This window comes from Perca fluviatilis, chromosome 11, assembly GCF_010015445.1.
Source record: "Perca fluviatilis chromosome 11, GENO_Pfluv_1.0, whole genome shotgun sequence".
In the NCBI taxonomy this organism is placed as follows: Eukaryota; Metazoa; Chordata; class Actinopteri; order Perciformes; family Percidae; genus Perca; species Perca fluviatilis.
The window spans coordinates 2,586,341-2,601,916 of record NC_053122.1 but is presented as its reverse complement, the minus strand read 5'-3'; the positions used below and the strand labels follow the sequence as shown (position 1 = coordinate 2,601,916).

The 15,576-nt window shown below is 42.1% G+C and overlaps 1 protein-coding gene across 1 annotated transcript in view; it reads left to right on the top strand.

Moving 5' to 3' along the window:
* The first annotated feature begins 439 nt into the window (after window positions 1-439).
* lamc1 (laminin, gamma 1) overlaps window positions 440-15,576 on the top strand; it is an 82,627-nt gene continuing 67,490 nt past the window's right edge. The window contains exon 1 of the mRNA XM_039816091.1: window positions 440-754. Coding sequence (XP_039672025.1) covers window positions 440-754 — 315 coding nt within the window. The remainder of the gene's footprint in view (window positions 755-15,576) is intronic.

The following is a 15,576-nucleotide window of genomic DNA, read 5'->3' as shown; positions in this document are numbered from 1 at the left end:
CACACAGAGACATACAGACAGACAGACACACACGTAGAAAGACAGACAGACACACACATGTGCAAACACACACGCAAACACAGACACACACACACATATACACACACCGACATACACCGACACACACACACACACACACACACACACAGACAGACACCCACACACACACACACATACACACAGACAGACACAGACACACACACACAGACACAGACACACACACACACACACACACACACATATACACACATCAACATACACCCACTCACACACCCACACACACCGACACACACACACACACACACACACACACACACACACACAGACATAAAGTCAGATTTAGAAGAACGTGTCTAAATCTTATATAAATGCAGTATATATATATATAAGCACTATGAATGATTTCTGAGTTTATTAAACACATGAGCGTGTGTTCCCGATGTCTGCAGGCAAAGCCTTCGACATCACCTACGTGCGCCTGAAGTTCCACACCAGCCGCCCGGAGAGCTTCGCCATCTACAAGCGCAGCCGCGAGGGGGGCCCCTGGGTGCCCTACCAGTACTACAGCGGCTCCTGCGAGAAGACCTACCGGAAGAACAGCCGCGGCTTCATCCGCACCGGAGAGGACGAGCAGCAGGCGCTCTGCACCGACGACTTCAGCGACATCTCGCCGCTCACCGGAGGGAACGTGGCCTTCTCCACGCTGGAGGGGAGGCCCAGCGCCTACAACTTCGACAACAGCCCCGTCCTGCAGGTCTGTGTGTGTGTGTGTGTCTGTGTGTGTGTGTTTCTATGTGTGTGTGTGTCTGTCTTTGTGTGACGCTGGCTCTACCCTTCACAATAAAAGCTCAGCTTAAATTCACTCTCATTTCTCTCAGAGGAAACTCAATAAAAAGCCATGTTTGTCCACACTAGAGACAACATAACATTAACATATTAACAAGTTAACATGTTAACATGTTAATATGTTAACAAGTTAACATGTTAATATGTTAACAAGTTAACATGTTAATATGTTAACATGTTAATATGTTAATATATAAACATGTTAATATGTTAACAAGTTAACATGTTAACATATAAACATGTTAATATGTTAACAAGTTAACATGTTAACATATTAACATGTTAATATGTTAACATGTTAATATGCCTTAACACTAGAGAAGACCGAGCCTCCTCCTCTTCCTCCTGAAGGAACACAGCAGTGCGATGCTAGGTTGCTGGGTTGATGCTGCCAAGGGTTGCGACATGTTGCTAGGCAACGCCCCCAGATTTCCCACCGCAGACTGGCAGCTGGACCACTTCCTTTCTCTCCTGTTTTCCTCCCTATCTTTCCTCCCTCTCTCTCCTCTTTCCTCCCTCTCTTTCCTCCCCCTCTCTCCTCTGTTCTCCCTCTCTTTTCTCCCCCTCTCTTTCCTTCCCCTCTCCCTCTCTTTCCTCCCCCTCAGTGTGTTTCTTCACTCTCTGCGGTTGTTGCAGAATAACTGGAAAGAATCTGTTTTCATTCGTCTTTCCGTTCAGTTTGTTGCGTAACGTTCTCGGTGTGGAGAACATTTAGTGCCCCCCTCATCCCCCATTACCCCCGACCCCCCCGGTGTTTCCCACAGTTTGGACCACATGTGTCAAACTCAGAGCCCGCGAGCCAGATCCGGTGTGTCCCTTAGTGAAGAACAGTGGGACACCCTGTGGTTAGATGCATGCATTCTTTTCGACGTCTCTATGTAACATTTGAGTTGATTTTCTGACGTTTTTGGCACTTTGTTTTGAATAAAGCTGCTTTTAGTTTAGAGCATCTTTCTTATAACACATAAAAAGGAGCCGCTGATGCTTTTTTCTAAATTTTTTTTATGCTTTTTTTCTACATTTTTGTCACTTTTTTTCTACATTTTGTCACTTTTTTTCTACATTTTGTCACTTTTTTCTATTTTTTATGCTTTTTTCTACATTTTGATGTTTTCTTTCTACATATTGTCATTTTTTCTACATTTTTTATGCTTTTTTCTACATTTTTTATGGGTTTTTTTCTACATTTTGATGTTTTTTTCTGCATATTTGTCACTTTTTTCTACATTTTTGTCACTTTTTCTACTCCTTTTTCTATTTTTATGCTTTTTCTACATTTTGATGTTTTTTTCTGCATATTTGTCACTTTTTTCTACATTTTTGTCACTTTTTTCTACATTTTTGTCGCTTTTTTCTACTTTTTCTATTTATGCTTTTTTTCTACATTTTTGATGTTTTTTTCTACATTTGTCACTTTTTTTCTACATATTTGTTGCTTTTTTCCCACTTTTGTCCCTTTTTCTGTATGCATCTGTTAACATTTTGTTGTTTGAAATAATGATCCCTCGGAGGTCTGAGCGCATTTTCTCGGTTCTTACGTAACTTCTTGACTTGATTTTCTGACGTTTTTTACCCTTTTTTGTATGTTGTAAGTTGCTAACGTGTGAGGCGCTGTCTTTTAGTTAGAGCATCTCTGTTATAACACTGATGTTCCTCCCTATCTGTGAGTCAAGACTTGTAAGACTTGTTGTAACGCAGCACAAGTGATGGAGACTAACAGATTTAGCTCCGTAGCTCAGCTGTAAACTTCCTTATTTGTCTTGTCGGCAAGAAGCTATTTATACCGAAGCCGGCTCTCTTTTTAGGAGGCGTCAGACGGCTGTTTGTCACTCTCTGACATTCCTGCTGTCTATCATCTCTCCGGACTCCGAGTGGGAAATAACCAGCAGCTGAGACATACCGCCTTAACAAGCGCCGATCCACCTTAACAACCAGCCATCACTCCGTTTTATTCTGGCGCTGCGTGCGGTTCGTTAGGGCTTGTGACGCCCGAAAATAAATCTGTGTCATGTCTCTGTGAGATTATGTGTCTGAATGTATTTATATAAATACTTTCACAGAGATGGAGGAAGTATTCAGGTCCTCTACTGCAGTAAAAGTACTAAAACTGGTGGATCTCACATTATTAATTTATAACACACTGTTCACAGCCATTTTAAATGTGATTCAAACCAGGACAAGGACTGTTTGGATGAATTGAACTACACAGATTCAAAATCAATTCATATTTTTGAAATAAAATTTTAAAATTTGATTGCATGTCTACTGCAATCACATGGGAAAAGTAACTACATTTACAGACTCTGAATTGTTTTCTTTAATCTAAAATCGATTTTGAATCAAATCTTGAACCTGAAAATCGATATTGAATCGTGACATTTTCTGAATCGTGCACCCCTATATCGTGTATAGAGTCGGTGGGCGGGCGGCTTATAACGCGCGGTGAAAGGGTCTGAAGACTTGGAGTTCAGCTTTACTTTCAATTCAATTCAATTCAATTTTATTTATAGTATCAAATCATAACATAAGTTATCCCGAGACACTTTACAGATAGAGTAGGTCTAGACCACACTCTATAATTTACAAAGCCCCAACAATTCCAGTAATTCCCTCAAGAGCAAGCAGTGCGACAGTGGCGAGGAAAAACTCCCCTCTTGGGAAGAAACCTCGGACAGACCCAGGCTCTTGGTAGGCGGTGTCTGACGAGCCGGTTGGGGTGTGATGAACAGTGGCGATAGTAGTCACATTAATAATGGAACAGTGACTGGATGTAGCGGTAGCAGGGTTCAGCAGGACGTAGCATGACATTGCAGGGCATCGCTGAGCTCAGCAGGGAGTGCAGCAGGACCACAGCGACAACCAGGGTCTTGGTGCCAACGTTCTCCAAGAACAAAACGCTGGGGAAAAAAGCATAAGGACTCCGGGAGTAAACTCCCCAGAAGCTAGGATTAGTAACAAGCATTTCTGGGACGGGCTGCACACAAATAGTAATAGTAATAGTAACAGTAATAGAAACAGTAATAGAAAGGGAGAGGAGAGAGCAGCTCAGTGTGTCAAAGGAAGGAAGTCCCCCGGCAGTCTAGGACTATAACAAGCGTAACTATAACAGGTAACTAAGAGAGACAGGTCATAAGGAGAGGTAGCTTTTTCGGGCTTAGAACTCTCCCCCTGCCGGATCTGGCTTGGCGGGCGCCTCCCTCTACTTTGTTATGTATTATTAATCTAACAATTATGAAGAGAAGCAGTGGGCCAGTTAGGTGAACACTGCAACTCCTCACTCCCTAACTATAAGCTTTATCAAATAAGAGAGTTTTAAGTTCATTCTTGAATGAGGTGACAGTTTCTGCCCCCGAACCCAGATCGGGAGCTGGTTCCATAGGAGAGGAGCCTGATAACTGAAGGCTCTAGCTCCCATTCTACTTTTAAAGACTCTAGGTACCACCAGTAACTCTGCATTCTGGGGCGCAGTGTTCTAGTGGGACAATAGGGTATGATAGGAGCTCTTCTAGATATGATGGTGCTAGACCATTTAGAGCTTTGTAGGTCAAGAGAAGGACTTTAAACTCAATCCTGGATTCAACAGGAAGCCAATGCAGAGAAGCTAATACAGGAGAAATATGATCTCTTTTCTTAGTTCTTGTGAGAACACGCTGCAGCATTCTGGATCAGCTGGAGAGTCTTAAGAGACTTATTTGAGCAACCTGACAGTAGGGAATTACAATAGTCCAGCCTGGAAGTAACAAATGCATGGACTAGTTTTTCAGCGTCGTTTTGAGACAGGATATTCCTAATTTTGGCAATGTTACGAAGATGAAAAAGGCTGTTCTTGAGGTTTGTTTTAGATTGGCATTAAAGGATATATCCTGATCAAAGATAACTCCTAAATTTCTAACAGTGGTGCGCGAAGGCAACACCATCCAGAGTAGCTATATCTCTAGATAATGAAGTTCGAGGTGTTTAGGGCCCAGCACAATAACTTCAGTTTTGTTAGGGTTTAACATCAGAAAATTATAGGTCATCCAGGATTTTATATCCTTAATGCACTCTTGAAATTTTGCTAGCTGACTGGTTTCGTCTGGTTTGATTGACAAGTATAATTGGGTGTCATCGCATAACAGTGAAAGTTAATTGAGTGTTTTCTAATAATATTGCCTAGAGGAAGCATATATAAGGAGAATAGAATTGGTCCAAGCACTGAGCCTTGAGGAACCCCATGGCTAACTTGGCGTACTTGGAGGATTTATCATTAACATTCACAAATTGAGATCGATCAGAGAAATAGGACCTAAACCAACTCAGAGCAATTCCTTTAATGCCAACCAAGTGTTCCAATCTCTGTAACAGGATTGAATGGTCAATTGTGTCAAATGCAGCACTAAGATCTAGTAAAACAAGAATGGAGACAAGACCTTTGTCTGCAGCAGTTAAAAGGTCGTTAGTAATTTTCACCAGTGCCGTCTCTGTGCTATGATTCTTTCTAAATCCTGATTGAAAGTCATCAAATAAACTGTTGCTATGTAGAAAATCGCGATAACTGATTAGCAACCACCTTCTCAAGGATCTTGGATAGAAAAGGAAGGTTAGATATAGGTCTATAGTTTGCTAAGACCTCAGGATCCAGGGTGGGTTTTTTCGAAGAGGTTTTATCACAGCTACTTTAAATGACTGTGGTACATAACCTGTTAATAGAGACATATTGATCATATCTAGTAATGAGGTGTTAACCACAGGTAATGCTTCTTTGAGTAGTCTCGTTGGGATGGGGTCCAAGAGACAGGTAGATGGCTTAGCTGAGGATATCTTTAACATTAATTGTTGAAGATCTATAGGATAAAAGCAGTCTAAGTATATGTCCGGAGACTAGTCTTTATTTCCTAACGACTCTGCGTTTAAAGGTGAACCGTTAGAAGTTGAGTGTAAAAGGTGATGAATTTTATCTCTAATTGTTGTAATTTTATCATTGAAGAAGCTCATGAAGTCATCACTACTCAGAGCTAGAGGAATAGATGGCTCAGTAGAGCTGTGGCTATCTGTCAGCCTGGCGCCAGTGCTGAAAAGAAACCTTGGGTTTTCTTGTTTTCTTCTATTAGTGATGAGTAATAGTCTGATCTGGCCTTTCTTAGGGCCTTCCTATAGGTTTTGAGACTTTCTTGCAAATCCAAACGAGATTCTTCCACCTTGGTGGAACGCCACTTACATCTCGAGGTTTCGGAGATTTGTTTTATTCTTGAGTTTGGGAGTTATACCAAGGTGCTAGTTTCCTTTGCTTCATCATCTTCTTTTCAGGGAAGCGGCCGAGGTCTAAAAGGTAGTCCGTAGGCATGTCGTAATACCGTCTACAAATGCATCAATTTGAGAGGGACTGAGGTTAACATACAGGTCCTCTGTTATGTTAAGGCATGACATAGAGTAGTGTTGGAATATCTTCTTTAAATTTAGCTATAGCACTGTCAGATAAGCATCGGTGTAGGAGCTTTATTAATTTAATATAACAGGTAGTAAGAATTCGAAGTGATTAAAGAATGATTGATAATACCGAATTCTCTTGAAAATATTATTAAATCCTCAATTTCAATACCATATGCCAGCACAAGGTCGAGGGTGTGGTTAAAACAGTGCGCCTTGTGCACACTCTGACTGAACCGATTGAATCAGTAATGAGTTGAAAGCAGTACTAAGGCTGTCATTGTCAACGTCCACATGGATATTAAAATCACCTACAAGAAGTACTTGGTCTGATTTAAGGACTAAACATGATAAAAACTCTGAGAATTCAGATAAAAATTCAGAATACGGACCTGGAGCCCTGTAAATAACAACGAATATAATTGGCTGTAATGTTTTCCATTTTGGATGTTGAAGATTAAGAACAAGACTTTCAAATGAGTTATAATGTAATTTAGGTTTAGGAGTAATTAGCAGGCTGCATCAAAGATGGCTGCAACTCCCTCCCGGTCTGAGCCTCTAGGAATTTGAGTATTAATATGGCTGGGAGGGTGGCTTCATTTAGACTAACATAGTCTTCATGGCCAGCAGGTTTCAGTAAGACAAAATAAATCAATTTATTGTCTGATATCAACTCGTTTACCAGTACTGCTTTAGAAGACAGAGATCTAATATTTAATAGTCCACATCTAATTTTCCTATTTTGTTCTATTGCAGTAGTTTTAATTCCAATTAGGTTGTTAAGTATAACGCATCTTTGTTTACCTTTGATTTAACCGATCTGAGCGGGGGACAGACACCGTGCTTATTAGGCCATGAGTGGAATTGCTATGCGGAAGCACAGAGGCTGGCAGCTGCACACCTCTGATTACTAATATCAAACTTGGGTTGTCATGGTTTATGTCTGATAACCTCGTTCAATTTTTTGATATGAGAGCGCCCCGTCCCAGGTGGGATGATGCAATGCTCTCTCCAACCGAGGCTTTCCCCAGAACGCCCTCCAGTTATTCACATAGCCCACATCATTAGCTGGGCACCACCCGACAACCAGCGGTGGAAGGATGACCGGCTGTACATTTCATATTGGCAGGTTTGGCAGGGGTCCAGAGAAAACTACTGAGTCCGACATTGTCTTTGCGTAGCACAAAGTGACTCAACATTCATTTTAGTGATCTCCGATTTACCATTACCACCCTAAAGATGATCTTACTGTATTTACGGTTCTTTTGCCAGCAGTTTTAGATGGGTTCTATATCGCCCGCTCAGCCCGGGGCACATATGACCGTAGGTAGGCCTACTGTAGCACGGGCGCTGGCTCATAGCCAGATATAGAGCTCCCAATAACCAGAGCAGCTTCTCAGCGGGTGTATCGCTGAGTAGGGAGAACCAGCTTTGAGAAAAGAACAAAGAACGTCACTGAAGTCATTCTTAAAAAAGGAAGATGTGTTCGGAGTTTAAAGTTGAATCTATCAACTAGCGTTGCTCTGATTGGTTGGAGCGTTATCCTATTGGTGCAGAGGGAATCTGAAAGACAACCGTTTATCCCGCCCCTCGGATTGAGCCCAACCAATGGGGAGTTCCCCCAGACCCAACATCTGGATGTGGGGTCTGGCTTGTCAGGCTTATAAAATTGAATAAAACACCCAAATTCAATGAAAGTAGTGAACTGATCAGTTATTTGACTTGTGAAGAGCATCGTTTGGAACCATCCACGTAATTTTTTTGGACAATTTGGTTATAAGAAGCAGTAATTTCTCATATAGAAACGTTTTGAAAATGGGTCAATAAAACCTAGCAGTGTGAATGTAGCCTGGAGCTGCAGTCTGAAGTTGGTCTGATGGTTTTCGGCAGATATCTCCTTCTGCTCGTAGACAGACAGACATTCGGCTGTAATGAAGGATGGTCATTGTTGAGAACGTTCTAGCAGCTGCTTCCTCCGCCAACGCCTGACTCTCTCTCTCTCTTTATGAGTCATGCAGAATCGTCTCGTATGGACCGTCTGAGCGTCCGGCAGCTGCAGGAAGCTCGTGCAGGTTCTCGGCTGAGTCAACACTGTTGAAACTGTACACAACATTTGTTTGCCATCAATCATCTGCAGCTCTGTGCATGGACGTGTGTTCTTCTTCTTCCTGACGTTAGAAACTCCTCCGGGAATCCCAAACATCCAGCTGAGCTGCAGCAGACCAGCAGGCTGGGAACGCACATTTACTGAAGCACATTGAAACCATTTTATGGGACTTTGTACTTTTGACTTTACTGCATATTCACCGGTCAGTCACTACATGTAGTCAACAAGCATTGTTACAAGTTACTTAGCTTTAATCTAGGGCTGTTATTTCCTCCATTCGTTGTCTGTTCTATAAAATGCAAATTGATGTGGAGACACATGCGTAGATTTCAGGGTAGGGGGGGCAGGGTCCTCAGAGTCAATGCAGGGGATTGCAAAATGTTGACGTTAATTAAAAAGTCTTAATAACATTTTATTAGCAAATATAAATCCCCACTGATGATAGGCTTACTGGCCTTAAGTAAGGTAGTCACTTAGATATATCCATCCCCAGATACAGTTCATCTAAGGGCCACACTGGGAAATGAGAATCAAATCAAGGGCCAGACATGTAGAGTTTATTCACGTGCTTTTATTTTAATCGAAAAAGTAAAATATCTTTGACTGCATGTCTCATATAGCCTTCTCACTAGAGGTGTTGAAATTAATCAAATAATCGATGCATGGAAACGTGGACGTGGACGATGCTGCATCAATAATCAGCCGGCTCATTATTGATTATTTCTGTTTACAATTTAATGTAGGCCTAACAACATTTCTGTTTACATATTCTGGTATGTTAACACATTCAGGAAGTGCCATGTGCTCAGTGCTGTATAGTTTTATGTATCCAAGTTATTTAGTATCAGAGCACTGCAGAATGTTTGGTTTTTGAAGCTTGAAAAGCTCTGAATTAAATATCCTACATGGCTTTAATAGAAACATGTATTTGACGCGTTGTGATGCATCAAGATATCGAATCGCTGACGTGATAATCATAATCGAATCGGTAGATCAGTGAAGATTCACACCTCTACTTCTCACTTAGTTTGGTCCACAAAAAGCCCTGAACAAGTGAGCAAAAATGTTCCAAAGCCATCCTAGAAATGAGCAAATCAAGAAAAACAATTATAAAATTTTTTAAAAGTAGGCTACCACACATATGCAGACTCACAACAACCTATTTTACAGCCTGAAAGGGCAAACTCTGGTTTGTTGGGATTTTTGAGTCTCAAAGTTGAGTTGAAAATCAGTTTCCTGTTTTTTTGGTTTGGTGCACAACTAGGCAGGCCATTTATTTATTGTGATCCTAAATTGATATGCGGGCCAGATTAGAATTTGCGAGGGGCCTGATTTGGCCCGCGGGCCTTGAGTTTGACACATGTGTCCGAAGGATTCACTGGGCCACATGTTAAAACATGATTTATAAAATCATGCCAACAATTATGAGGCTATTTTAATAGATTACATTACATTACATGTCATTTAGCTGATGATTTTATCCAAAGCGACTTACAATTGCTATATATATCAGAGGTCGCACGCCTCTGGAGCAACTAGGGGTTAAGTGCCTTGCTCAGGGACACATTGGTTGATGTATCGCAGTGGGAATCAAACCCAGGTCTCCCACACCAAAGGGCATGTATCAAATCCACTGCGCCATCACCACCACCATAGCTTAGTATTTTATGCAAAAAAAGGTATTTATAAAGCTTTTAGGCAGCCCTACACGTTGTTGTAGGCCCCATATGCAACTTAATTTTATACAACATATGTAGTAGGGCACATGTGTCAAACTCAAGGCCCGTGGGCCAAATCTGCCCCCTTGCAAATTTTTATCTGGCCCGCATATCAATTTATGTTGACAATAGATTATGGCCCGCCTAGTTGTGAGCCACCCCAAAAAGACGGCAAACTGTTTTACAGACTGCAGTTGTGCGACAGTCAAAGCAGAATTCGGATGATTTGCCAACTTTGAGGCTCAGAAATTGCCACAGAACCAGATAGTTTACATATTCAGGCTGGGAAAACAGGTTGTTGTTAAAAAAAATTGTCTTTGATTTGCTAAACTCTATGATGGCTAAGGGACTTTTTTGCTGACTTTTTAGGTCTTTATGTCGACCAAACTGTTAGTGAGAAAGCTATATGAGACACGAAAAATACAGTCAAAGGTGTTATTCAACTTTTCGGTTGAAAAAAAAGCATGTCAAACATGTCTGGCCCTTGTAGTAGGGGTCCCTGCTCCGTTCTCTTTAAGTTAAGTTAGTCCTTGGCCTAAAAAAACGTTGACGACCCCTGGCTTAAAGAACAAAACAGGAGCAACGGAAATATAGTTGTCTTTTATGTAAAGAAAACCATCCCGAAACGTGTGATTTTTTTGAATATGCACGAAGTTTTGAACAACACAGGAGGGTAATAGTTATATATTTCTTTATTTTGTTGATGGTTTTTGAATATTGTAGTTACTGTGGTATCTTTTCTTGATTTTTGGCTGGCTGGCTGGCTGGCTGACTGGGTGGGTGGGTGGGTGGGTGATGATGGAGGGAGTTCAGCATCTGATTAGGACGCCTCCTGGAGGTTTTCCAAGCTAGGAAGTGACTCCCGGGCTAGATGTTTTTGGGGGGGGTGGGAGAGAGATTAATATCCCATCTGGCCTGGGAACGCCTCCAGGAACAGCTGGAAGATGTTGGTGGGAAGAAGAAACTCTGGGTTACCTTGTTTAGCCTTTCTGCCAACGCAACCGGAACAGAGTCAGACAGCACGAGTGCCCCAAATTTTTGCCAAAAGCAGCTATGATACACGACTCCACTTTTCATGTGAAAAACATGAACTCACCAGATGTTTGGAGCAGTAGGCCATGTGACCTGTAAGGTTTCATTTTACCGGTCCAATTTACCGGTTCAATCGGACCGTATGGCGACAGAGGCTCATGTTGTCTTTTATAATCTTCATAAGTTTCTACCATAAACTGTATAATATTAATGGACAATGCATCCGGTTCTGCAAGGTACTGCAAATGCGGAAGCGCCTTAAACCTGCATTATATCTGAATTCCTGCAGGGGGAGACTCCTTAAACCTGCATTATATCTGACTTCCTGCAGGGGGAGACTCCTTAAACCTGCATTATATCTGACTACCAGCAGGGGGAGACTCCTTAAACCTGCATTATATCTGAATTCCTGCAGGGGGAGACTCCTTAAACCTGCATTATATCTGAATTCCTGCAGGGGGAGACTCCTTAAACCTGCATTATATCTGACTACCAGCAGGGGGAGACACCTTAAACCTGCATTATATCTGAATTCCTGCAGGGGGAGACTCCTTAAACCTGCATTATATCTGAATTCCTGCAGGGGGAGACTCCTTAAACCTGTATTATAGCTGAATTCCTGCAGGGGGAGACTCCTTAAACCTGTATTATAGCTGAATTCCTGCAGGGAGCGACACGTGCGGTTGCAAAAGGAGGTCGGTTTCTGTAGAAGTCTGTGAGAAAGTGACTTCTCACTTGATTTATTACCTCAGTAAACATTTTCATAATAAGTTTATGGTCTCAATCGCTAGTTTTAAGTCTTCTTCAACACAGAATAATGTAAATTTTTTGAATCATGGTCTCATTGATTTTAAAATCGGCGATAAAGCAGGGGGTGTTTTAGTGCGTGCCGCATGGCTATGATGTGATTGACAGTTCGCGGCCTGTCTTATATGTGATATAACTATGGGACAAAGATATATTTAAAACCTAGCGAAGCTAAATCTTACCTCAAATTATGTAAGCTAGCTTTCAGCTGCACTTGCATCCAGATTGCCGGTGAAAGTGTGTAAGCAACGTTGCCAACTCTCAGCTAACGTCACAGTCAGATACCACCCAACAGTCTATGGCTCCTCCCTCACTCCTCCCTCTCTCCTCCCTCTCTCCTTCCTCTCTCCTTCCTCTCTCCTTCCTCTCTCCTCCCTCTCGTCTAAAATCCTCACATCCGCAACCAGGATGGCTGCGCCCGTAACGGCAAACTCAACGACTCTTAGCAGATCTCCACAAACCACTGGTTGACGTCACACATGCGCTGTCCATTAATATTATACAGTCAATGGTTTCTACCGATACATATAATACAACACCTTTTCTGCCCTGTGATTCAAATCTACTCCAAAATGTAATGGCTTCTTCCTTGGCTCGTGCTTTACCTTTCCACCAAGTTTCATGAAAATCGGCCCAGTAGTTTTTCTGTTATCCTGAAACCAAACTGAAAACGTGACTTTAGAATTGTTGCAATCTATGGTGAAAGAGGCTCATGTTGTCTTTTATCATTTTCATATGTTTCTACCGATACATCAACACAGTTTCTGCCCCGTGATTGAAATCCACTCCAAAATGTAATGGCTTCTTCCTTGGCTCGTGCTTTACCTTTCCACCAAGTTTCATGAAAATCAGCCCAGTAGTTTTTCGGCAAAACAGACAGACAACCCGAACCGAAAACATGATTTTCTTTGACCGAGACAAAAGGACTTGGGTTGCAGAAGAGGTCACTGTATTCTGACAGGTCAGCATCCTGTTTTAAACTCCTGAGTGAAAGCGCTCGCTCCCTGAGTCTCAGCTGACGGAAGAAATCTGTTTCACATTCCCAGCAGTTAGACGAGGATTTAACATCGGCGTGCAAAAGTCACAGGAGGAGGCAGAAGTCTTCCTGAGTGGGTGGATAAATGTTCACTACATTATTCAAACTGCTGATCTGAGACGGAGACGCTTTTATGAGCAGATTTCTTCCCTCAAAACTTGCTTTCATTGCAAGTATTTACTCCAGTAAGTTGAAGTTTATTTATTTCAAAAAGGGACCGTGTATATTAATGAACATTTCGAATAATGTAAAATATACAGGATTATAGCCAAAGGCTAATTTCCATCCTTAGTACCTGGCAGGTTGATGGTCCCTATAAATTAAGTTAAAGCAACACTATAGCCTTATATACAGTTCCTCTGGCCACAGGTCCTGTAACTCTTTCAGCTCCTACTTCAGGGCAGGCTCTTTTCCCTTTTCTGCATAGTGGTGGTCAGATGGCTGTGATTATAATAACAAAAGGTCAGTTCCTATGGCCACTTGGCCAGTGTGAATGCAAATGGCCAAACCGGTTTTGGGGGAGAGTGGTTAGTAGAACTGTTTAGAAGTGGACGGTTCCTATGACTACGTTCCTGTAACTACGTTCTAGTGCCTTACAGTGCCTGACAGTGCCTAGCAGTGCCTAACAGTGCCTAGCAGTACCTGACAGTGCCTAGCAGTGCCTAGCAGTACCTGACAGTGCCTAGCAGTGCCTAGCAGTACCTGACAGTGCCTAGCAGTGCCTAGCAGTACCTGACAGTGCCGAGCAGTGCCTGACAGTGCCTAACAGTGCCTAGCAGTTCCTGACCTTGCCTAGCAGTGCCTTTGGCCTACTTTAGCATATAAACATTAGCTCACTAAGAACCTGGGAACCACAATCCCAAACTGGCAGTTTGATTTTCTGTGTACTGAATTGTTTACCTAAAGTAAACTTCTTTGACTTTTATGAACATCATGTCTTTTTTTTTAATATTAGTTTTTCTAAAATTATACTTTAAAAAGAAATCTCGAAATATCGCCTTACGCACAGTATCGAAATATATCGCAATATATTGTATCGTGATACGTATCGTATCGCCAGATTCTTGCCAATACGCAGCCCTAGTACCGTGTAATGGAAAAACGCCATTACAGTGTGGTGTCAGTACTTTTACTGCAGTAAAGGATCTGAATACTTCTCCCAGCGCTGCTTTTCTTCAGACTCTGTGTTTGTCCTCTGCCAGCTGCAGAATAAAAACCTTCCTGGCAGATAAAACTTTCTGCTGATATGGAACAGAGTTATCTCACTCTTGACTTTCCCATGAGCCTTTTCACACAAGCGGCATGTTGAGTAACTTTCGATTACCCTCCTCCGCGAAGGCTGCAACAACAGGTGTCCTTGAGCCATTCTCTCCATCTGGCTCTCGTATCGTTAATGCCAAGAAAATAAAAATGTCACAATGAGTTTCTGGTGTTGCGTCACTGTTTTTTTCCGTGTTTCCCACGGAACTGAAACCAATCCCGAGCCAAGGTTTCAGCCACTCAAGGAATGTATTTCTGCAGAATATTTCACACATCTGTGTGCAGCGCTGCAAAGATTAGTATCCGTTAGAGATGTTCCAATACCATTTGTTTTTTCTTCCCGATACTGATTCAGACATATGTGAGCTTTAGTATGTTAAACATACAGAGAATGTAAATGTAAATGGACTGTTTTTATAATTCAATTCAAATTCAATTCAAAACAACTTTATTTATCCCCGTAGGGTAATTCTGATTTTAGCCTACCAGTCGTATCAACAAAACAAGACAACACTTAATCTGGCATAAAGCGCTTTTCTAGTCTTAACGACTACTCAAAGCGCTTTAACATACTACAGGAACCATTCACCATTCACACACATTCATACACTGTGGCCGAGGCTGCCGTGCAAGGTGCCACCTGCTCATCAGGTAAACATTCACACACATTTACACTCCGATGGCGCAGCATCGGGGGCAACTCGGGGTTCAGTGTCTTGCCCAAGGACACTTCAGCTTGGACCTCTCTACCACTTAGCCACAGCCGCCCCCACAGAACACCACAGAACTTTCTTCCCTCCTTACATACTTACTTAAAAGGAGAATTACGGTCGATTTCAACACGTAGCTCGGTTGTTTGGAAATTTGGAGTGCTGTCAGTATCGAGAAAAACTAAAACAGTCGGTGCTGCCTACACCGTGTTCTCCTCCTGCTAGCGTTAGCAGCCAGGAGGCTGAAACAGGGCAAGTTTTAAACACGCTTTTAGCCTCTTAAAGGACAATTCCTTCCTAGGGTTCAGATGTGTTAGCCTGGTGAGAGCGTCCTGATCTGGCGAGCTCCAGTTTTCCACTCGCAGATCTGGCGATCTTGAGATAGAGAAAATTTCCGTGTCTGTTTCTACAACGTTGCGTCCATTCTGTGTCTGTTTCTATAACGTTGTGTCCATTCTGTGTCTGTTTCTATAACATTGCGTCCATTCTGTGTCTGTTTCTATAACGTTGTGTCCATTCTGTGTCTGTTTCTATAACATTGCGTCCATTCTGTGTCTATTTCTACAACGTTGTGTCCATTCTGTGTCTGTTTCTATAACATTGCGTCCATTCTGTGTCTATTTCTACAACGTTGTGTCCATTCTGTGTCTGTTT